Consider the following 23,436-nt stretch of genomic DNA (forward strand, 5'->3'; position numbering starts at 1 on the left):
ACTGTGTCTTTTGGTTGGAGCATTTAATCCATTCAAGTTTAAGGTAATTATCGATATGTATGTTCCTATGACCATTTTCTTAATTGTTTTGGGTTTGTTTTTGTAGGTCCTTTTCTTCTCTTGTGTTTCCCACCTAGAGAAGTTCCTTTAGCATTTGTTGTAGAGCTGGTTCGGTGGTGCTGAATTTTCTTAGTTTTTGCTTGTCTGTAAAGCTTTTGATATCTCCATTGAATCTGAATGAGGTCCTTGCCAGGTAGAATAATCTTGATTGTAGGTTCTTCCCTTTCATCACTTTAAGTATATCATGCCACTCTCTTCTGGCTTGTAGAGTTTCTTCTGAGAAATCACCTCTTAACCTTATGGGAGTTCCCTTATATGTTATTTGTCGTTTTTCCCTTGCTGCTTTCAATAATTTTTCTTTGTCTTTAATATTTTCCCATTTGATTACTATGGGTCTCAGCGTGCTTCTCCTTGGGTTTATCCTTTATGGGACTCTCTGCACTTCCTGAACTTGGGTGGCTATTTCCTTTCCCATGTTCGGGAATTTTTTGACCATAATCTCTTCAAATATTTTCTCTGGTCCTTTCTCTCTCTCTTCTCCTTCTGGGACCCCTATAATGAGACTGTTGTTGCATTTAATGTTGTCCCAGAGGTCTCTTAGGCTGTCTTCCTTTCTTTTCATTCTTTTTTCTTTATTCTGTTCTGCAGCAGGGAATTCCACCATTCTGTCTTCCAGATCACTTATCCGTTCTTCTGCCTCAGTAATTCTGCTATTGATTCCTTCTAGTGTAGTTTTCATTTCAGTTATTGTATTGTTCATCGCTGTTTGTTTGTTCTTTAATTATTCTAGGTCTTTGTTAGACATTTCTCGCATCTTTTCGATCTTTGCCTCCATTCTTTTTCTGAGCTCCTAGATTATCTTCACTATCATTATTCTGAATCTTTTTCTGGAAGGTTCCCTATCTTCACTTCATTTAGCTTTTTTTCTTGGGTTTTATCTTGTTCCTTCATCTGGTACATAGCCCTCTGCCTTTCGTCTTGTCTATTTTTCTGTGAATGTGGTTTTTGTTCCACAGGCTGCAAGATTGTAATTCTTGCTTCTGCTGTCTGCCCTCTGGTGGATGAGGCTATCTAAGAGGCTTGTGCAAGTTTCCTGATGGGAGGGACTGGTGGTGGGTAGAGCTGGCTGTTGCTCTGGTGGACAGAGCTCAGTAAAACTCTAATCCACTTGACTGCTGATGGGTGGGTCTGGGTTCCCTCCCTGTTGGTTGTTTGGCCTGAGGTAACCCAATACTGGAGCCTACCTGGGCTCTTTGGTGGGTCTAATGGCAGACTCTGGGAGGGCTCACGGCAAGGAGCACTTCCCAGAACCTCTGCTGCCAGTGTCCTTGTCCTCACAGTGAGCCACAGCCACCCCCTGCCTCTGCAGGAGACCCTCCAACAATAGCAGGTACGTCTGGTTCAGTATCCTATTGGGTCACTGCTCCTTCCCCTGGGTCCCAATGCACACACTACTTTGTGTGTGCCCTCCAAGAGTGGAGTCTCTGTTTCCCCCAGTCCTGTCGAAGTCCTGCAATCAAATCCTGCTAGCCTTCAAAGTCTGATTCTCTAGGAATTTCTCCTCCCATTGCCGGACCACCAGGTTTGGAAGCCTGACGTGGGGCTCAGAACCTTCACTCCAGTGGGTGGACTTCTGTGGTATAAGTGTTCTCTAGTCTGTGAGTCACCCACCCAGCAGTTATGGGATTTGATTTTACTGTGATTGCGCCCCTCCTACCATCTCATTGTGGCTTTTCCTTTGTCTTTGGATGTGGTATATCTTTTTTGGTGAGTTCCAGTGTCTTCCTGTCAATGACTGTCCAGCAGCTTGTTGTGGTTCTGGGGTTCTCACAAGAGGGAGTGACAGCACATCGTTCTACTCCACCATCTTGGTTCAGGGCCAAAATGTATATTTATTTGTAACTCTTTTCTCTCTTCTGAGTTAAAAGTCAATTGCATAGAGCAGTATTGATAAAACTGTGTTGATGGGCTTATAATGTATAAAACAGTAATTTATGACAATAATAATACTAAGAAGAGATAACAACAGAGCTATATTGGAACAAAGTATTTGTATACAACAGAAAGTAAATTGCTATTAATCCAAACCAGGTTATTTTAAATTAAGATGCTAATTATAAACCCCTGGGCAGCCACTGAGAAAATAACTCCAAAAAACATAAAAGAAATAAGGAATTAAAATGGTACACTACAGGGGGAGGGATAAATTGTAAGATTGGGATTGACATATACACACTACTATACGTAAAATAGATAACTAATAAGGACCTACTGTATAGCACAGGGAGCTCTACTCAATACCCTGTAATGGCCTATATGGGAAAACAATCTAAAAAAGAGTGGATATATGTATTTGTATAACAGATTCACTTTGCTGTACACCTAAAACTAATACAACATTGTAAATCAACTATACTCCAATAAAAAATTTTTTAATGTTACACTAGAAAAGATCTAGTTAACAAAAAAAGAAGGAGTAATGGAGTAATAGAGGAAGAGAAAAGATATAAGACATATAGAAATTAAATTCCAAATTGGCACACATAAATCCTACCTTCTGAGCAATTAAATTAAATGTAAATGGATTTTTAAAACCCCAAATAGCCAAAGCAATCCTGAGAAAGAAGAACAAAGCAGAAGGCATCATACTTCCTAATTTCTAGCCGTACTATAAGGCTATAGTAATAAACAGACACATAGACAAATGGAACAGAATCAAGAGCCCAGAAATAAACCCACAAACAGTGCACAAAGTTTCCAATTTCTTTACTTCCTTACTAACACTTGTCTTTTTTTTTTCTGTTTTTTTTTTTTTTTTGCGGTACGCGGGCCTCTCACTGTTGTGGCCTCTCCCATTGCAGAGCACAGGCTCTGGACGCACAGGCTCAGTGGCCATGGCTCACGGGCCCAGCCGCTCTGCAGCATGTGGGATCTTCCCAGACCGGGGCACGAACCCGTGTCCCCTGCATCAGCAGGCGGACTCTCAACCACTGCACCACCGGGGAAGCCCCTCTGTTTTTTAATAGTAGCCATTCTGATAGATGTGAGGTGATATCTCATTGTGGTTTTGATTTGCATTTCCCTAATAATTAATGATGTTGAATGTCTTTTGGATTATGCTATTTATTTATTTACTTACATAAAGAATCCACAAAAAATTTATTGGAGCTCATGAAGATATTTAGCAAGATTTCATGATACAAGATCAATATACAAAAATCAATCATATTTCTATACACTAGCAATGAAGAATTTTTAATGAAATTAAGAAAGCAGTTTCACTTATAAAAGCTTGGAAAATAATAAAATATTTAGGGATAAATTTAACAAAATAAGTGTAAGACTTGTATAGTGAAAACTATAAAATATTGTTGAAAGAAATTAAAGAAGACCTAAATGAATGGTAAGACATCCATATTCATGGATTGGAAGACAATACAATGTTAATATGGCAATATTCCACAAATTAATTTATAGTTTCAATGCAATCTGTATTATTAAAATCCCACTTGGATTTTTTTTTTTTAGAAATTGCAAATTGGTTCTCAAATTTATATGGAAATGCAAGGAATCCAGAATAGCCTAAACACCTTGAAAGAGTAGAACAAAGGTAAAGGCCTCACGCTTCCCCATTTTAAAACTTATACAAAGCTTCAGTGATCAAGATAGTATGGTACTGGAATAAAGACAAATAGATCAACAGAATAGAATTGAGATTCCAGAAATAAATCCTTACTTTTACCATCAAATTTCTTTTACAAGAATGCCAAGACAATGCAATAGTGGTAGGACTACTAAATGCAAAAGAATGAAGTTGGACTCCTTCCTCCTACAATACACAAAAAATAGCTCAAAATGTATCATAGACCTAAATGTAAGAGGTAAAATTGTAAGTCCTTATAAGAAAACATCACATCTTCATGACCTTGGGTTAAACAATGGTTTTTCAGATGTGACACCTAAATCACAGTGACAAAAAAATAAATTGGACTTTACCAAAATAAAAATTCCTTAGAGAGTTTCAGCAGTAGAGTTGAACCAGCAATGAACTTGAAGACAGATGGATAGAGAGTATGCAATCTAAAGAACACAGCAAAAATGGAATGAAGAAAAATAAAGCAAGCCTCAGAGAAATGTAGGACACCTTCAAGCACACTAACATACGTACAATGGGGGTGCTAGAAAGACAGGAAAAGAGAAGGGAGCATTAAAAAGTTTTGAAGAAATAATGGATGAAAGCTTTCCAAATTTGCTGAAAACATTAATCTACATATCCAAGAAGCTCAGTGATCTATAAGTAAGATAAATGCAGAGATACAGACCCAGACACATTACAGTAAAATGCTGAAAGTCAAAGACAAAGAGGAAATCTTGAAAGCAGCAAGAGAGAAATCACTCATCCATACAAGGGAACCCCAATAAGATTAACAGCTGACTTCTCACCAGAAATAATGGAGGCCAGAAGGCAGTGGGATGACCTGACCTAGTGAAAGGAATAAAAGAACCTAGAATCTTATGTCCAGTAAAACTCTCTTTCAAAAATGAAGGATAAACAAAATAACATAACAGTGATGGTTGCACAATTCTGTGAATATACCAAAAATCATTGAAGTTTATACTTTTAAAAGAGTGGATTTCCTGGTATGTGAATTACATATCAATAGAACTAGTTTTTTGGGGGGTTTTTTAATCCAATGAGTTTAATCCAATAAGTTTTCACTTAGGCTTCTAATCAGCACCACTGTCTACCCTGCAGTGTCTGAGTAGGGTGATTGCCAGAGCAAACCTCCATGCCAAGGCTGGCCAACTTGACCCTGAATTCCAGGGATACAGCCTTGTACCTGAGAGTCATCACAGCCAAAATGCTGGAGGCCCATCTGAGGTGCCATTTCAAAAGGAGACTCTTCAACCCTGTTGTGTAGTCAGGGTTTGTTTGGCAACATGAAGCCAAACAGTGGAAAGCCACCATCTGTGTTTCTCTTCTTTTTGCATGTGTGTGTGTGTGTGTCTGCACAGGATGCGTGTGTGCGTTAGGAACAGAGAAAGAGAAAGAATGCTATACTGTGATTGCAGCCAGCATTGGGTTTTGGTGCCTCCTGTGTGCCACCATTGTCCCAGGCACTTTACGTATACACAATATCTTACTCAATCTTCATAGCAGTCCAGAGAGGCAGGGATTGTTACTCCCCACGTTTCCCAGAAGCAGAGTTTGCATCAGAGAGAACAGGCACTTGCTCAAGGTCTAGAGCTCATCAGCTGGAGAGCCAGGTTCTAAGGCCTCAACACTCCCTGGCAGTATCGGCCTGATTAAATTCAGGGCCTGAGGCCTGACCTAAGTGCCTGGCTCGCTGACTCAGTATTGGCTCTGGATTTGCCAGCCTCCAAGCCTCATTTCATCTACCTGCAAACTCAGTTGAAAAGCCTTGGCCTACTCTGCTCCACTGGGGAAACCCCAGCGAAGCATGGCTGAAGGTCATTTCCTCATGGGTGAGTGGGTTTCCAAGGGTCAAGAGCCAGGACCCTGTAACCCAGGCTGGCTGAGTGGGAAGAGACAGAGGACTGGATCTGAGCCAGGGCCTGTTGGGCAGAGCAGGGAGCAGGCACAGTGCAGTCAGGAGTCCAGGCAGAGCCCAAGAGGGGCAGGTGTGGGCTGTGAGCAGGGACAATGACCCCAGCAGCTTCAGGCACTAAGGCCAGCCCCCAGCTCCAAGAGTGCAGGCCGCCAACTAGCCAGGCTGTGGGAATTCTTCCCAGTTTGCTTTTCCAGGAATGTAGCCTTTGGGAAACACTGAGGAAAAGATCATCCCCAGAAGGACTAAGAGCTCTAGGGAGGCATTGTAGGCCCCAGACCCTCCACCCACTTCTGCTTACCTGTCAACTAGCACCTCATGCACCCTCTGAACCTTGAGGTGTGAGAGGATTGGCTCCCAGTTTGGGAAACGCTGTCCCTGTTGGGCCACATCAGTTCAGTTAAAGAGGATCCAGAATCATCGAACCCCCTACTCCCTCAGACCCATTTTATTTATTTTCCAAGTCATCTGGCTCTTATTTAATTGCTCCCACATTCCTGACAGCAAAGGCAGCAGATCCAGCCAGTGCCTGGAACACATGCTTGAAAGCTGTGTGCAGAATGGGGCGGGCCATGGCCAGACCACCACGCGGCCTCCTGGAGGCCCTGAAGCCAGCCTTACTTTCTAAGTAGGGAACTCCTGGACAACCTGAGCCAAGCCATCCGTCGCATATGTCACTCTTGGCTGGCCAGCGAGTCCATCTCCAGAGGCTTCCGGCAGCCACAGCACAAACCCTGTACAGTCGGCCCTCTGTACTTGCAGGTCCCACATCCATGGATTCAAACAACCACCTATAAGAATTTTGTTTTAATTTCCAGAAGGTTCCAAAAAGCAAAACTTGAATTTGCTGTGCACCAGCAACTATTTACATAGTATTTACATTGTGTGAGGTATCATAAGTAATCTAGAAATGATTTAAAATATACAGGGGATTGTATAGGTTATATGCAAATATAACCATTTTATACAAGGGATTTGAGCATCCTTGGATTTGGGTATCCTGGGGAGTCATGGAACCGATTTCCCAGAAACCAAGGGCTCAGCACTCCTGCCCTTCTCCCCTCTCGTCCATTCAGCGTGAATTTATGAAATGCTTGTGCCTGCCTGGCCCTGTTCTAGGCCTCGGGGAAACAGCGGGAAGCCAGGCACAAAGGGCCCCAGCTCTCAGGGAACTGCCTTGCTGGTGGGGCTGACAGACAATAAACAAAACACAAATAAGTGGATTTCAGGAGTAAAGACTGATATGTGCTTGGAAGGAAATAGCAGCCAGCTGTGATGGAAACAAGTGCGGGAGAAGGGTGAGATGTCTTCAGTTTTATGGTCATGAAGACAGTCACAAAGGGGGGTGTGAATGTCCTGGGGCAGAAGAGGGCTGGCCCCTTGGGGAACTGAGAGAGACAAGTGGGACCCAGTGCTTAGCCGAGGCTGATGGAGCAAGGAGCAGGGCCACATGGGAGCGCTGTGCCTCCTGAGAGTCTGGATGTTATTCCACTTAAATGGGAAGCCCTGGGAAGGGGTGGGCATCTTTAAAAGGCCCCTCTGGTTGGTGGGGTTGAGGTGCCAAGAAGGAGGAGGCTGTAATGATGGTGCCAATGCTAAGTGATGGTGACTGGTGATATGGTGCCAGCAGGGCTCAAGAGAGGTGGTGGCTTGGTGTGTTTTAGAATCTCTTAGATGGGCTAGATGTGTCCTGTCCCACCAGTGATGGGATCAGTCTCTGGAATGCTGCCATTCCCACTCTGAACACCCCTCTGGGGACAGTGGAAGGTGGAAAGTTTGGGGTCCCACAGCGCTGCTTCCATCCTGAACTGCTCCCCAGTAGCTAGGTGACCTCAGACATGCCACGCACCCTCCCGGAGACCTCAGGGGACACTCGGTGAATGTCAGAGCTCTTTCTGCCAAAATAGTTTGCACTTTGTTAGGCTTAAAGTCAAGCTGCCTAGGTCGTGCCTGGGTTCAGCAGGACGTGACCCTGGGCATGGTAACCTTTCTGAGCCTCAGTTTCCTCATCTGTAAAATGTGCTGGTGAGGTTGCATCAGGGGTTAAATGAGATGGTTAGGGAAAGCTGCCAGTGCATGATGAGCCCTAAGTGAGTGATGGTTACTCTTGCAGCTCCTCCTTCATCTCCTGAGCTGCACCTCACACCAGGCCCCAGGCTCCACTCTCAGGACCCCAGGTCCTCAGAATGATAATCACAATCTGAGCTTTCTTGGAGAGAGCTTGGAAGTGAGTGTGAGGAAAGACAGCAAAAGCTGAAGGACCAGACAAAAACACAGAGCTTACTCCAGCTGTTTTCAAGTTAAAGTTTATTGCCTTGTCTGACTTGGTAGCTATACACGTGTATCCAATGGCATCAAAGAGTCCATGGTGAAAAGTCAGTCTCCCCTGCCACTGCTGTCCTCCCACCATCCCGTTCCTCTACTCGGAAGTAACTTGATGACCACATTCTTCTCTGCACACCCAGAGATGTTCCATGTTTATACAAACAAAAGTCTACCGAATTTTTAGCACAAATGGCTTCCAATTAAAAGACATGCCTTTTTAAAAATGTAACAATATGGCTGGGAGATTATTCCATGTCAGAAATACAGAACTACTTTAATCTTTTTTACAGCTGCATCGTATCCCATTTAGATAAGCCTCCCATCCTTTCTTTTAAGCAATTCCACTTGTACTGTTGCTAATGTCTTTATCATCTCAATTAGTTCTGCAATGAGTATTCTTATACACCTCTCATCTCATATATTTGTTAATATATCTATGGAATACATTTCTAGGAGGATCATTGTAGCAACTGGCACAAAACTTTTAAATCTTAATTAGTATTGCCGAATCACTCTCTGTAGAGAATGTACCAATTTATCCTTTCAACCAATGTGTGAGGTGACTGTCCTCATTTCCCTTGACATAAGTCATCATATTTTGTTCACTCTTTCTAATCTGATATGATTATAGTTTTAATTTTCATTTCTTTTATTGTGAATGAAGATTTCCTTTTGTTTTGCATCCTAAAGGGCTGTATTTTCTGTGTACTCTCTATTCATATGTTTTGACCATTTTTCTATTTGATTGTTGATGTTTTTAGAGTTGATTTGTAGGAGCACTTTTATATCAAGGTATCTAGCCTTTGTGACATGAGTTAGAAATATGTTTCCACTCTGGCTTTTGACTTTGTCGACAGTGCTTTCTGCCTTGCAGACATTTTTGTTTTTGTATGGTTGGATCAGACTTTATGTCATAGCTTCTAGAGTATGAACTGTACTTGGGAAAGTTTGCCCCTCTCCATGGTTAGAAAGGAATTTTCCCACATTTTCCTCTAGGATTTTTATGATTTTTTTGAAGCATGTAAATCTTTGATCCTCTTGGAATTTATCCTGGTTCATGAGGAGGTATGACTCCAACTTGACTTTGTCCTGATAACCACCGGCCTGCCCACCACCCTCTATTAATAACAGCTCTCATCCCAGCAGTTCGAGGGGCTCAGGCATAGGGGCAAGGGCAGATCACAGCATAGACGGGGCTTTGGATTTGAGCCTCTGTCCTAAGAACAATGAGAAAGTGAGGAGTGGCGGGACGGGAGTGCCATGATCAGATTTGCATCTAGTCTCCGAATGGAGACTGGAGAGCATTGGGTCAGCATATTGGAAGCCATCTCTGATCCCAGGCACATCCCTTTCACTGCTAGTGGGTTTCAGCTCCTGGGTCTCCAGCCCTCTCTCCAACAGCACTTCTGGGTCAACTCCTAGGGATCTTGATATCTGCATAGAAGCCCCTCACACCTCGCTCGTGACTGACAGCCTCAGTTCCTACTTCACTGACACAGTTGGAGCAGTTGGAAGAAAACTTCCACAAACCCCACCTGCACGGCCACACACCTGCATGCACCGCCTCCCTCCTTATTGCCACAGACGGACTATCCAGGCTCCTGAGCACAGCCGGTGCCACCTCTTATGCCAGGGCCAGTCCTTCTCGCCTCCTCAAGGACATCACTCCAGGAATCCCCCTTTCTCCAACATATCGAGTCTTCCCCTTCCAGCTGATGACTCCCGTTGTGCAAACATGCTGCGGTGCCTCTCATCCTGAAGAAATCCCTTCTCTGGACTCCACGCCACCAAAGCAACTACTCCATCTTTGCTCCCCTTTGCAGCAGAACTCCTAGAAAGCTCTCACTGTCCACCTTCCTCCCCTCCCCGTCCCATCAGATGTCCACTCCTATCACCCTTCCTGTCTGTGGCCTCTGCATTGCTAGGTCCAGCCATCGGGTCTCAGTCCTCACCTCACGTGACCGTCAGCACTGATCAGCATGGGGATTATGCCATCCCCCCTGATGCACTCCCTCCACTCAGCTTCCAGGACTTCCTTCTCTTTCGCACCCCCTTCTAACTGTTGGAGTGCCCCCGAGGGCCAGGGGTGCACAGCTGAGCTCCTGACACTTCCAGCCAAACCTGCCAACCTACAGTGTCCCCACCTCTGTTGATGGCAACAGCATCCTTTCAGTCACTCAAGCCAAAGTCTTCCTTGACTCGTGTCTCTTAGACTCCACAGTCTAGAGAAATCCTCTCGGCTCTACCTGCAGAATCAATCCAGAATTCAGCCACTTCCACCCCCTACACCGCTTCCACTGCCTGCGAGCCACCATCACCTCTCCCCTACATCACTGCAATAGCTGCCCCACATGGTATGACCCTTTTAAAACATAAGCCAGGTCATATTATCTCTGCTCAAAACCCTGCAAGGGCTCCCATCTCAGAAAGAAGATAAAGTCCTACAAATCACCTACAAGGCCGCCCCCAATCTGCCTCCCAGCACTAATAGCGCCCCTTACCCTGCTCTGCTGCCTGTCTCTTTCCATGACACTATCGCCTTCCAGGTGATGTACTATTTATTATGCTTATTGTATCTCAGCTGTCCTCTCACTAGAAGGGGACAGGGATGCTTAGGACAAGGATGCTTGTCACTTTCACTGCTGTATCCCACTTTCCCAGCACAGCATTTAGAACAGTAGGCACTCAGTGAATGTCTGTGGGACAAGTGAAGAGGGTGATGAGTGAAGAAGCTATTGCAACAGTCAGGAGATGCTGGTAACATGGATGAGGTTGTGGTATTGGGGAGAGACCAAAGGGGGTGGGCTTCAGAGCAACAAACAGTGGATGTGCCAATAGAGCATGTCGAGAGGGACTCCTCATTTTCCCATTCACCAGCTGGGCAGGAGGGGATGCCATCCACAGAGACCAGGAGCTGGAGAGGAGCACATTTGTGGGCAGAAGATTGTGAGTGTGACTGTGCATCCTTGTTTGAGGAATCATGGGATTATTCAAGGGGAAATCAAGCAGGCAGCTCAAAAAGGGAGCCTGGGCCTCAAGGCATGGTCAGGACTGGAGATGTACATTTGGGACACTTCCACCTATTGTAGCCATGAGCATGGAAGAGCTCCTTGGGGAAGATGGAGAGAAGAGACTGATGAGCAGGGAACTGAAAAGAAGAAAGCTTAGACTTGATCCCTGAGGAGCCTTGGCATGTGAGGCTGGGAGAGGAGACTGAGTCAGCTGAATAGCCAGGGAGGTGGGAGGACCTGTCATCTTGGAAGCCAAAGGGGGACAGCACTTCTAGAAGGAGGTAGAAGATGAGTCCAAGGAGGAGAAGAAATCCTGTCAGGCTTATTGATTGGAGGAGGTCATTGGAGACATGGTGAGTGCCATTTTGGTGGAGGGATAGGAATGGAATCCAAACCGTAGGGTCATGAGGTGAGTGGAAGGTGAGGGAGAGGAGGCCCCCCGTCTTCCAGCAGTGCAGCTGTGAGGGAGAGAGGAGCTGCTACAGGAACAGAGGAGGGCGTGAAACAAAGGATTGTTTCTCATGTTCAGAGCTGTGGGGAAGGATCTGCTTGAAGCGCAGGCTTGACCAGCGGAGCTTGGGGGCGGCAGGGTCCCAAAAGGAAGAGGCGGGTCAGCTCCTCTGAGTTGTCAATGAAAATAATCAATAAACAATCTATAAAAGGAATAGAAAAGAGTTTTACTTGAGCCAAACTGAGGACTATAGCCCAGAAGCCAGCCTCACAGATATCTCTGAGAAACTGCTGCAGAGAAGCATGGTTTTCAGCACAGTTTTATGTCTTGTCAGAACGAAGAACCACAAACAAGTCAGGGATACATTCCTTCGAGGTTTCAAAAAAACAGATCAGCAGGTACACAGTGAGTCAGTATGGCTTTGGCACCTGGGAAGGGAATCTTATCGTCAAAAGAGTACCAGCATTGGCATCCCAGGAAGGGAAGCATTTAATCTTTATTTTTAACATGGACATTCTTTACTTCTGGTCACTGTGCCCTTTTCTTTAATAATTAAAGCAGGTGTACAGTGTATGTTTGATAGGCCACAAACAGGATGTTTTAGTTAGCAGAAAATCCAAGTTAACTCATGTATAAGCCAGAATGACTTCCCCATACCTCAATATGTGAACATTTCTTCTATCAGAGTTAACCTGAGGGGCACGGAGCAGAGGCCGGGCACAGGTGCAGGTACAGGCAGGTGTGGGCATGTGGCATCAGAAAGGCAATGACAAGTCCACCTGGTGGCTTTTCTCTTTTTTGTAAAACAGAGAGCAGGCTGAAAGAGAGATGCCAGCTGTACGGTTGTCCACATGGCCAACAATCTGCCCAGCCCCTAGTCTAGGCTTAGGGAACACACAGCCCACTCCCCCGCCACGTTACGTTCTCAGGCATTAGCACCATCGTGCATTAGTTTCTCAAGCAAAAAATCATTGTCTCATCTCTCTCCTTCCTCTATGCCCGATGCACCTCTCCACTCATCCTCCACCATTAAATCCATGAGCAAGTCCTGTCTGTCCTCACTGATAAGTACCATCTGACTCACTTCTCTTCATCTCCACTGCCAGCCCCCAAGTCCAGGCCACTGTCACCTACAGGGGGACAACTGCAACCCATCCTCATGCCCACTCACACCCCCTCAAATCACTCCTCTGTGCAGAACTCTTCAGTGGCCGCCACTGTCCTTCAAATCACGCTCCGCTGGACAATGACGTGGGAACGAGATGCTGTGGTCTGGCTGGCTTGCCTTCTCCCCAGGCCCTCCTGTGCTGCAGCCCGCTCTGTTTCGCCTGGACCCTAGATGCCCAGTGACCTTGGCGTGTTCGGAGCTTTTCCCTCCTAGCCACGCTCTTCCCTCCCTGTTCCTCTCCCCGATAACTATTCCTCATGCTCTGGACTCAGCCCAGCCTCCCGACCCGAGTCGGCCCAGTCTGGCTCTGGCCCCTCATTACGTGCTGGGAGCTTCCTGTGCTTCCTTCTTGTGTCGTTGTTTTCTTAAGTATTGATCCGTCCAAGGAAAATTCTGTGAGTCAGAGATCTTGCCTCTTTCGCCACTGGTCCCATTAACCTGCACCCAGTGGCGATCCGTAAATATGTGTGGGCTGGCTGACTGCCGAGGGCCACCTCCCTGTGCTGGCCTCACTCTCCAGACTGAGGTCTGGGGCCTGGCCGGAGACGGCAGAGGAGTCACTTGTTTGGCAGCAACATGGCTTTAGTGGAAAATGGGTAGGATTTGAGAGTCGGGAGACTTCCTTCGGGGATAAATTCCACCCCTAACCAACTATGTGGCCTTAGACAAGTCATTTCTTTCTCTCTGAGCCTCTGTGTGGTCATCTGTCACATGGGTATGTTCATCATACCTCAAAGATTGTTGAGAAGGTCAAATGCTGTCATAGATGTGCAATATGGTTTGCACGCTGTAAGGTGAGGAACACCTGAGTGTTCTCCATGGGGCAAGTCTCAGCTTGCTGCACCAGCCTTCCCTGCAGCAGCCACCTGTGCTTCCAGACTCGCCCCCTTCAAATCCCCCATGTGCAGCCAGGCTCGGCACCGCTAACCCCGGAGCTGGGCTATGGGCCCCCGAACCCCCTACGTGTCAGCTCAGCAGCACACTCACACATCCAGTGCACCTAGGAGTAGTCTCACCTCCGCCCAGAATGTTTTCTTTCTCAAGTCTCTCCCTTTCCATAGAAATGAACCAACCCCTAGTGAGTTCCAAAATGTGTTCTTCAAGCAGGAACAGGTCTGATTCCTACCCTGCCTGCCAAAACCCAACACAGGTGGGCTCCAAGCAAGAAGCAGCAGCAGCCTCATGTAATGCATGCAGGAACCAAAACTTTCTGGATTGTCTTTACCAGGCACATGCCTACCCAGCCCCTCCAAGGACAGAGGCACTCCCTCTGCCCTGCCACTTGGCTTTGGGGCCAATGACAGCATCAAAGCCTTGGGAGGGGGGGTGGTCAGGAGCTGTGTGAGAGAGTGGCCGGCCTTGGCGAGGGGACCCTCTCTGCCTTTGATGCTGACTGTGGCTTCTCTGCTTGTGTTTTGCAGGTCCTCCCGTAAGTGTCCTGGATTATGCTCTCTGCTCCTGAAAGATAAGACATTTTGTTTTCTCTTTGTGTAGCACTTTCATGAAAAATAATATTTGATTAGAGTGGTGTGTCCTTAAAATTAAATTCAGTCCCAGACAGGGGCCATATTTTTTTGTGATTTGTAGTCGAACGCAAGCACAGGATTCCATGGGCTTGACGTGCCCAGTGAAGCATCCTGTGACTGTTTTCCCTGCAAGAGAGCTGACGTGAGCCTGGCTGCTCCTCACCAAATCTCTGGCTCAGCTTGATGCACAGCAATGCAAGCACCATGCCCATATTTCCTAAATGTTCAGCAGCAGTTGATCTGTGTAAACATTTTCATCTCACATGCTTTGGCAGAAAGGGCTCTGGAGTCAGGCAGCTATGCCAGGAATATGTTGCGCTTGACCACTAGATCCTGGGGTCCGTTTTCCTTCTTTGCCAAAATATTTGACTCTCTGGGTTGGGCAACAGAGACCTTGAGAGAACAGCTGGCCAGTGAGGGTGCTGAGTTTGAGAAGGGTGTGATTGGTGCCCAATCCACAGCAGCCCCGGAAATCCCATTCCTTCTCCAAGACACATGACAAGTCTGCCTTTGATTCATCTTGGCAGTTTTTCAGAGCCTGATAAATCCTGATGAATGAATTCAAGAAGCACATTGACAGTCCTCTTGAGCCAAAATTAACCTTCTAAAGGAATTTCTTTCAGATGAGCAGCTTCATTTTACTTTCACTTACCATGATTCACTTCCCGATCAGCACCTTTCAGAATCTGGACCTACTGATGCATGTAGCAGCACCACATTGAGCCAGAAAGTGAGAATGTCTAGATTTATGGGCTACGAGCAGTTTTTCACAATTGAGTCATTCCTGACTGTCACATGGAGGCTAGCCTGCATGAACTTGCCAAAGTGCATAATGCAGAGGGCTATGGAGAAAATTTGGTTTTTTGTGTTTTTTTCTTTTTAAACTTGGCTGTTAAACGACTAAGTGGATTAAACAAATGCAGAATCCTCAAGCTGCAACCTGAGATGGATACCAATGTATCGGACACTGGCGGGACAGCCACTGCTCCGAGCACATGGGGTCAGAGAAGCATCCAGTAGCAGTAAAGGCGCCCCCATATCTCTGGTTTCCAAGGCTGTCTTCCTCAGGTCACCCCATCCCAGTGGCAACAGACAGGATACCCATATCCTGCTCACTAGGCCCCAGATCAGGCCCCATTTAAGGAGCATTTTCCGTGGTAACTGTGATGCCACCCTCCAGAAGCCCACAATCCCACAAGGTCCTTGCCATGTGCCTTGGCTGACGTGGGGAGGACACGTGTGGTGTGTGCCCTGGTGGCCCCTCCAACCTGGCCCTATGAGGTGGGGAATGGGTGCTCCATCCCCCAGACCCATTGGAGCCTTGCATCCCCTCCCCCTTGAAGGAGTCAGTTACCAGCCAGCAGCCTCTGCTGCAAACCCTGCAGACTTTGGGGGGATCTGGGGCCCTGACTGAGTTCTAAGTGTTGCCATATGGTTTTCTGCCGAAAGTCTAATTATTAATGACGTATTAATTACCACAGGGGCAATCAGGACGAGATGGCTACCCGGTAATTTGCCATATATTTTTTTGCTCTCTTTGCGCTTTACTCTCAAGCCAGTATTCTTCCTCTGTGCCTTTATTTAACTGTCTGCACTCCTCTCCTCCTCCTCCTTCTCTGCTCCTCAGTGGCCGTGGTCTCTCTGTGGAGGGAGTAGCGTTAGCTCTGTGAAGATGCAGGATGTGCAGATCTGCAGGGCCCTGGCCTGGAGGGAACTGTCTGCAGCTCTAGCTGCCTTGCAGACAAATCAAATAGCCTTCAGGAAAGAGTCTCATTGGCGTGCTGAGTCCACCCAACACTGCTCTTCCTGGCCAGTGTGTCAGCCCTGAGCCCAGGGTCCAGCCCTTGGCTGTGGAGTGAGTGCCCTCCTATGGGCTTGGCTGCCAGACTCTTTCCAGTGGACAGAAGACTCCCTGTCCCAGCCCACCATGTCCTGTCACCACTCGAGAACGAGAGACTGGTTAGTTCCAGTTTGGCCTTTTTGGTGTCGTTACTTCTCAGATCTTTTACAATTAAACCTAAAAGTTAGCTTATACTTGGAATGGATGTCCCAGCCTGGGCTGAGTGAGCACCACATCAGAAGCAAGGTGAAATATGGCTGTGCCACTGTCCAGTCCTGCACGGAGGTTAAGGCCCATGATAGCAGCATGCAGAAGTCCTGATAAAGAAAGAGCAGAGGGTAAGCCTGGTGAAGGAGAGCATGGCAGGACCATCCTGTTGGGAGATTTGTTCTGTGCCGCTGGCCAGGAGGATTCAGGGAGGGAAATGTTGATGGATTCAGAGGCCGCTCTAGTGGCCAGCTCTGTCCAGAGTCAGGATTGGCTGGCAGTGGAGGGCAGGGTCAGGGGGTGGGTGTCCCCAGTCTTGCAGGAGCCACCTTCCCAGAAGTCTGTGGAGGGCCGTCCAGCCCTGAGCATCAGGGAGACCTGGGCATGGATTCCAACCCTGCTGCCTCCTAGCTGGGTGACCTTGGGGAAGGCTCTGGCGTTCTCTGAGCTTCAGTTTCCTGTTCTGTGAAATGGGGTCATGCAAGGCCTCCCTAACAGCACTGGAGCTGGGATTAATTAAGACTGAGGAGGTGATGGCTACACAAAATGGGTCACAAACCCAGCCTACAATTCTTGGTGGAAACTTTGGGGGGCATTTACCTCATGTCTCGAGTGGTCTGTGCTCCACCCACCCAGGCAGCCAGGGCAGCTCCCCCAGCAGCAAGCAGCTCGGCCCCTCAGACCAGAAACATCCTGCTCTGTGTGGAGTAAGAACGAAATGCGAAGCCAGCCATGATCCACCTTCACCCCACAGGAGCACGCAGGGGATCAGGGCACCGCCACCTCCCAGCAGCCTTTCCTGATTGGCCCACATTCCTAGACATGGCAGCTAGAGTCTTGGGGAACCACAGGCTTTTGCTGGAACATTTCAGCCTCCTGTCCTGGGCCTGCTCGCTTCACTAGCTCGGGAGCACTGGAAACCTCCTGACAGAACCACTCCTGGGATTACCTAGTTACCTTTTATACTCCAGGGTTACTCTTGGTTGTAGGTGCCCATGTCAAAAGCGGGGTGGGTGGTGTCTGGGTGAGTGGATTTCTTCCCTCTTGCCCATTGTTGTCTCCTCTGAGCACGCATGACCCAGGCTGTGAGCATCAGAGAGGCTGCTGACTGATTGTGGGAATCATTTTCCTCGGGCAAGTGTCAGGGGACTCCAGACCAGCTGCCAGGGGTCCAGTCTACCTCCCACAGAGCCTCTTCCCCTCTGCCACCATCCCTGCCCTCCCTCCCAGGACGGAGCAGGCTGGGGGGTGGCCAGCAAGCTCTGTGGGTGACAAGTAGGAGTCCTCCTTCGGAGTTAGGCAGCTGGGAATTGAATCTCCTCACAAGCTGTGAAGCTGGGGGCAAGCCCCTCAGCAGCCCTAAGAATCTGTTTCCTTCCATGTGAAGAAGAGAGCTGGGATTTAGGTAAAGTGAGGTCACAGCAAACGGTGGTCAGGTGACTAGGGCCATTACAGGGCTGTCAGGGAATTAAGCCTGGTGTTTAGTGTGTGAGGTTTTTAGCACTGAGCCTGGGTCAGAGACAGGGCTCTGTGAATTTGGGGTGGGGAGGCCAAGGGAGGGATGTGCATGCAGTGTGTCCACCTGGTATGAAGTTGGGAGCTTTCTGGGAAGGGAGCAGGTTAGGGCCCAGCAAGCCTTCCCCACTGCCCGTTTGCAGACAGTGCTGGCAGCCCATGCCCTTGGCCCCTTAAGCTTCTCATCACTGGGCAGCCCTGAGAAGGCTGGGCCCGGTGAGGGGTGAGGAGAAGCTGGTATCATACCCACAATTACCCCAGGGCTGGGTTGCCCCTTTTCCTGAGGTCGCCCACCCCCAGGCATCTTCCCTGACTGGGCTGGCCTTGCCTGCTGCTGAGTTCAAGGTGTTTGTGCCTCCAGTGCCAGGAGCCAGCCGACTCACCCAGCTGTGTGCCTCCAAGCACCCTTGTTCCATCAGGCCGCACAGGCTGTCCCTTCGGTGGAGGGATACAGGGTGGAGGTGACACTCCGCCTGGCTTTCCCCAAAGGAGGGAAGCAGGCCCATGGGGGCAGGCGGAGGTTGGGAGGGAATTATATAGGCTCGGGGGACCCATGTGTTTTAAGCTGAAATTCAGATCTCTCAGCCTGTGGAGGGCCTGGCTCCCAGCCCGAGCTCTGCTGACAGACGGCTCCATGTGGTCATCCCAGGGTTAGGGCAACCCCTGCAGCACGAGGGGCCTGGCCACCTGAGAGGCACCTCGTGTATTGAGTATTCACAGACTTTGCGTCTGTCTGACCCCAGTCCCGTCCTGGCTCAGCTGTGCGGTCTTGGGTACTTGGTCTCTTAGAACGTGGGGAGATCACACCTACAGAGTTGGAGACTTAAAGGGGGGAACACACACAGAGCCCAAGTGCAGCACGGCAGGTGGCAGCCCCTTGATAATATCTCTATCTTTCCTCACCCCACAAAACCTCAAGGAAAGGAAAGACAGGCTTAGGAAATCATTCTGATCCACCAACACACATTGGCAGCATTTGGAAAGGAAAATGGCTTTGAACAGTCAGTTTTAGAAAAAGTTTTGGGGGCTCCTTCCTTTTTCTTGAACTAAGCTTCAAGACCAGCTTCAGGGAGTGTTTTGCTTTGTTTTGTTTTGTTTTTCCTTTATGCTAAAAACATGTCACTTCCTAAAGGGAAGTAAGAGCAAGAAAAGAGTCAAGCAGGATGCTTGTGGTAGAGACTGTGCCGGCTGCATGTTCTGGATTAATCCAGTGTGGCTGCCCACCCCGTAAGGAGACCAGCTGAAACCAGGTCCATATATGGACCCGATAGGGGCTGTAGGGGGACAGGGCCATAGGAGCTAAGCATGTCTGTGGGGCAGGCTGTGGACTGAAAAGGGCCTCGGTCACCTTGTCCACAGCCTCCCTGTACAGAGGCCAGCCTGTCCTTTTCTGCTGCCAAGGGTTCATGAATAGCTCTCTGCTGATGACAAAAGAAGCATGTTTTTTATAAAACCTTCCCAAAATAGAGAAAAGCACAAAAAAGGAAAAAGCAATCGTCCATAATCCTACCACCCACAGATAAGTCCTCTCAATATTTGGGCATTTGTTCTTCCCATAATTTTTGTGTACAAATTTGTTTTTATAGTTATTATTCTAAAAATGGGATTACAGTGGACATACGTTTTTGTGGCCTTTTTCACCTAATATAGCATGAGATTTTTCCACATCATTAAGAATTCTTATAGAAAGTAATAGCTGCATAGCATTTTATCACATATATAATTGATTTAACCAGTCTCCAAGTTATATTATTTATATTGACCATCTTTCACCTTTGTAGTCAATGTCATGGGAATTAATCTAGGCTTATTTCCATGATTATCTCCTTTGAATAAATGTCTAGAAGTTGAATTGCTGGCCCAAAGGGTTTGCACATGTTTAAGGTTTTTGATGTGCACTGCCAAATTGCCCTCCCAGAGGCTGTGCTAATTTACATTCACACCAACAGCACATGAATGCTACATGTTGCCCCAAGCCCTGGCCAATCATGGGTATTATACTTTTAAATCTATGCCGATATAAGTTAAAAATTTATGGATGTACGTATGTATCTTGTTTTAATTTAGGGTGTATTTTCATTAGAAGCACGGTCTCAGAGATTAAACTAGTGTTGATAAATATTGTGTAATTCTAACTGCTATCTGGTGACAGAACTTGGAATTGCAGGGATAGAATTTAAAGAGATCACCAGCATTTGAGAGCTTTCAGATTCCAATTGATCCAGGGACAGCACATATCATGGAATCAGCCACACACGGGAGAATTTTGAACTCAGAACATTGTCAATCCAAGGTGGGACCTGCAGAGGAGCCCTGGGCCCAGCATTCTTACATTAGGGGGTAGTAATCAGCATTTATGTTGATAAAGTGATTTTGCCATCTCATAAATAGCAGGCTTGGCTCTGTTCAACAAATCTAGAAGGTGTGTTGTGTACTAAGGTAGCACAAAAAGAATCAGACCCAGTTGCAGCCTTTGGGGAGCTATGGGGGAGGGGAACCAACAGCCAATTTGCCATAGGATAGAGAGGGAGGGACAGCTCGGGGTCACTGTGACCTTCCTAGAGGTTTCTTCTCACAAACTCTTTTTTTCCACTCCAAACTGTGGCTTCTGTCTAGGATGAAAAGACCTGTCTCTCGTGCAAGGCTCATATTGCCTACATCTTGACTTTGGCACAGACAAAGTCTCATCATCTCCTATTTACAACATCAAAATCCTCACATTTCCTCTTTTTTGGTATTTGGACTTTTTTGACTCAGCATTGAGCTTTAGTGACTTTTGCATTTGTTTTACACCTTCAGAATACAATTCAAACATTTTTGAAAAATGTGTATTTGGTAAATCTTCCAGGGCTTAAGATTTGTGTATTTGAATGTATGAGGAGAGTGTTAGGTTGTGAGGTACATAGAAATGATGAAACCCAGTGAGGGCCAGTGGTACAGAGGCCCTGGAATGGGGGAGCATGCCCACTTCAGAAACACCATCGGTCATTGTCTCTGTGCCAGGTGCTTTTCTGGGTCTTTGGACTAGCACCAAACAGGAGTGACAAGTGAGGAAGAGAGAAACAAACAAGTAATAAACCAACAAGATAGCTTCAAACAGTAAAATGTGCTAGAGAATAAAGCAGGGGACATGATGAGAGGGCTGACTGAGTGGATGGGTGGGTATAATTTGGATTAAATAATCAGAAGTCTCTTGGGGAAGATGACATTTGAGGTGAGACTTAAATGATGAAAAGATGTACCAATCTTTGGGGGGGATGGTGAGAAATGCTCCTGGCAGAGGAAGAAACAAGTGCACAGGTCATGAGGTAGGAACAAGCGTTGTGTGTCCAGGGTACGTGCGAGGCCAACGTGGCTGGAGTGAGCGAGCAAGTGTGAGGAAATGATAGAAGGGGAAATCAGAGAGGTCTCCAAGGCTGTGTGGGATAGAATCTTATAGGCCACGGTGAGAGGCTGACCCAGACAGGAGGCCAAGGAAACTTGGCTCTGTGTTTACAGAAACTACCTGTCCACAGAGACAGCTGCCTTGACAAGGGCTGGGAGTCTCTCTCTCCTCCCAAGGGAGCTAGAAGAAAGGACTGTCCACTCTCATCCCCCAGAAGCCTTTCCAACAGGCCTGCGAACAAGTGCACAGACCAAGTGCTTGCTGGGGGCATGATTGCCCGCATTCCCACCCTGGGAGATTGATGGTCTCGGCCCTGCTGGACAGAGGAGGAAGCTAGGCTCAGACACCGATAGGACTTGGCCAAGAGACAAGGCCCACCCACATGGCAAAGCCCCGATTAGCACGCAGCCTAAAGACTCTCCATCACACCAGCCACCCTATCAGTAAGCAGGTTGTGGCAGCAGACCAGGGCTCAGACTGTGCATTGGCAGAAGAGTCTTTCTCCTCTCACCACCCAGAGAAACAGAATATTTGGGGTGCATTTTCTGTTTCTCTTCCTCATCCCTGTTTTTATCTGGCCCTGGAGCTCTCTCCCCATTCCACCCCTATTATCAAATTGTTAAGACCCTTTCCTGCTTTCCATTAAAAAAACAAACAAACAAACAAAAACGGAAAACCAGTTCTAACTTAAATGAAGAAGAAAATTGCTTCATTCCACCTTCTTTCCTATTCCTCATCCATGTGTCTGTATCATAGCGATTATTAGAAATTAGGGTCCCCCTCGTGGTGAAATGTCCAATTCCGTTTCCCTGGCCAGGAGCAGCTGAGTGAAGCAAAGAGACCACAGCCATGATCAAGTCCCTTTGCACCCCTGCCGGTAGGCAGTCACTTAGCCTTCCTGTCCACATTTGCAGTGTGAGGCTTGGCCTGGATGAAAACATTAGGGATTGGATCTGTGCAGCTCTTCACAGTTTCAAAGTACGTCATATCCCTGGACATGATGATTTGTGCCCGTTTTGTGGACTGAAAAACTGAAGCTTAGAGTGGCCATGCCACTTTTCCAGATCTCACAGTGGCAAGCACATGGGGCCTGGCTTCCCCCTGAAGACTCCCTAGACCTTTCCACACAGAGACCTTTATGGCACAGTGGGCAAGGCTGTAATGCATCCAGACAGGGCCTCGGACCCCACAGAGGAAGGAGGAGCTAACTCTGCCTGGGACAAGGGGAGGCTTCATAGAAGAGGGACAGTTGGGGCATGTCTTGAGGGATGAGTAGGAGTTTGGCATGAAGACAAGGTAGGAGGCACTCCATGCAGCTCCAGCATAGGCACAATGTAAACGGCAGGGGGCGAGATGTGGTCCCATGTGCCGGTGGACAGGGACTCTGAGGGAGGGCAGGGAAAGGCGGGAAGATGATGCTGAGTGAGGGGCCCCCACCCACCCAGAGCGGTGTGGGCAGAAGTGTATATTGGAAAGGCCTCCCGGGCTACAGGGCAGAGACTGGAGGAAGGGGGTCCAGGTAGAAGGCAGCTACAATAATATCAGGCACTGAAATAAGAATGTCCCAGTAAGGATGGAGTACAAGGGGCAGACTGGAGAAATGAGGGCTGGCGGGAGTTGCAGGCTGGCTCTGACAGGTGAGGGACCAGAGCCAGAACTCCTCATGCTTGGCAGCACCCAGTTCCCCAAGCACCACCTATCTGGGGCAGGGACGGGGGGGCAGGCAGAGCTGCACGTCGTCTCCAGAATCAGTCATGGGGGCATTGACAGCCTAGGCCCCGGGGGACAGCATAAGCTCTGAGCAGAAATGTGGGACATGAGACAGGGCCTCTGCCTGGGACCAATTTTGAAATGAATAACTCAGACTGTTTGGAATTAATCAAGTGAACAAAAAAGGACCACAGGGCACCACACATTCATATGCTTTTTTGCACTCTCATAGTTCAAAAACAGCTTTGATTGTAATAATATAATTAGTTAAATGATTCATCTGTAATATCCCAAATTCATCTGTTTTTAGATTTCAGCATCCTACATCTCATTTTCATCTGAGCCTTGCAGTGCCGCTTCCCAGCTCCCCAGATTCTGGGTGGAGCAGGGATGGGATGAAAGCAGATTTTCCGAGCCCCACTAATGGCCCCCAGATTGGAACCTTGGGGAGCCACAGCCGGGCCCCAGGGAAAGGGCCACCATGCTGGCCTTTCCTCCCTCCTCCCCAGGGTCCCTCGAAAGCCCAGGACAGGTGCTCCTTCACCCAGGCTCCTTGCCTTGGGCCCATGCTTTATCCCATGTCCCTCAAGTGTCACATGTGGGGCAACCAAAGGACCAGAGGGGCTGAGCTGCTACTCCTGCCCCTGGTTCCCAGATGCCCTGCTTAC

At 47.7% G+C, this 23,436-nt stretch overlaps 1 protein-coding gene across 1 annotated transcript in view; it reads left to right on the top strand.

Annotated features, from left to right (window-relative positions):
* Positions 1–23,436, top strand: part of COL23A1 (collagen type XXIII alpha 1 chain) — a gene marked incomplete at both ends in the record, with an annotated part of 351,203 nt that overhangs the window by 291,899 nt on the left and 35,868 nt on the right. The window contains 2 exon segments of the mRNA XM_079701429.1: positions 14,007–14,014; positions 15,593–15,619. Coding sequence (XP_079557555.1) covers positions 14,007–14,014; positions 15,593–15,619 — 35 coding nt within the window.

Source organism: Hyperoodon ampullatus (genome assembly GCF_949752795.1).
Source record: "Hyperoodon ampullatus genome assembly, chromosome: 4".
Classification (NCBI taxonomy): Eukaryota; Metazoa; Chordata; class Mammalia; order Artiodactyla; family Ziphiidae; genus Hyperoodon; species Hyperoodon ampullatus.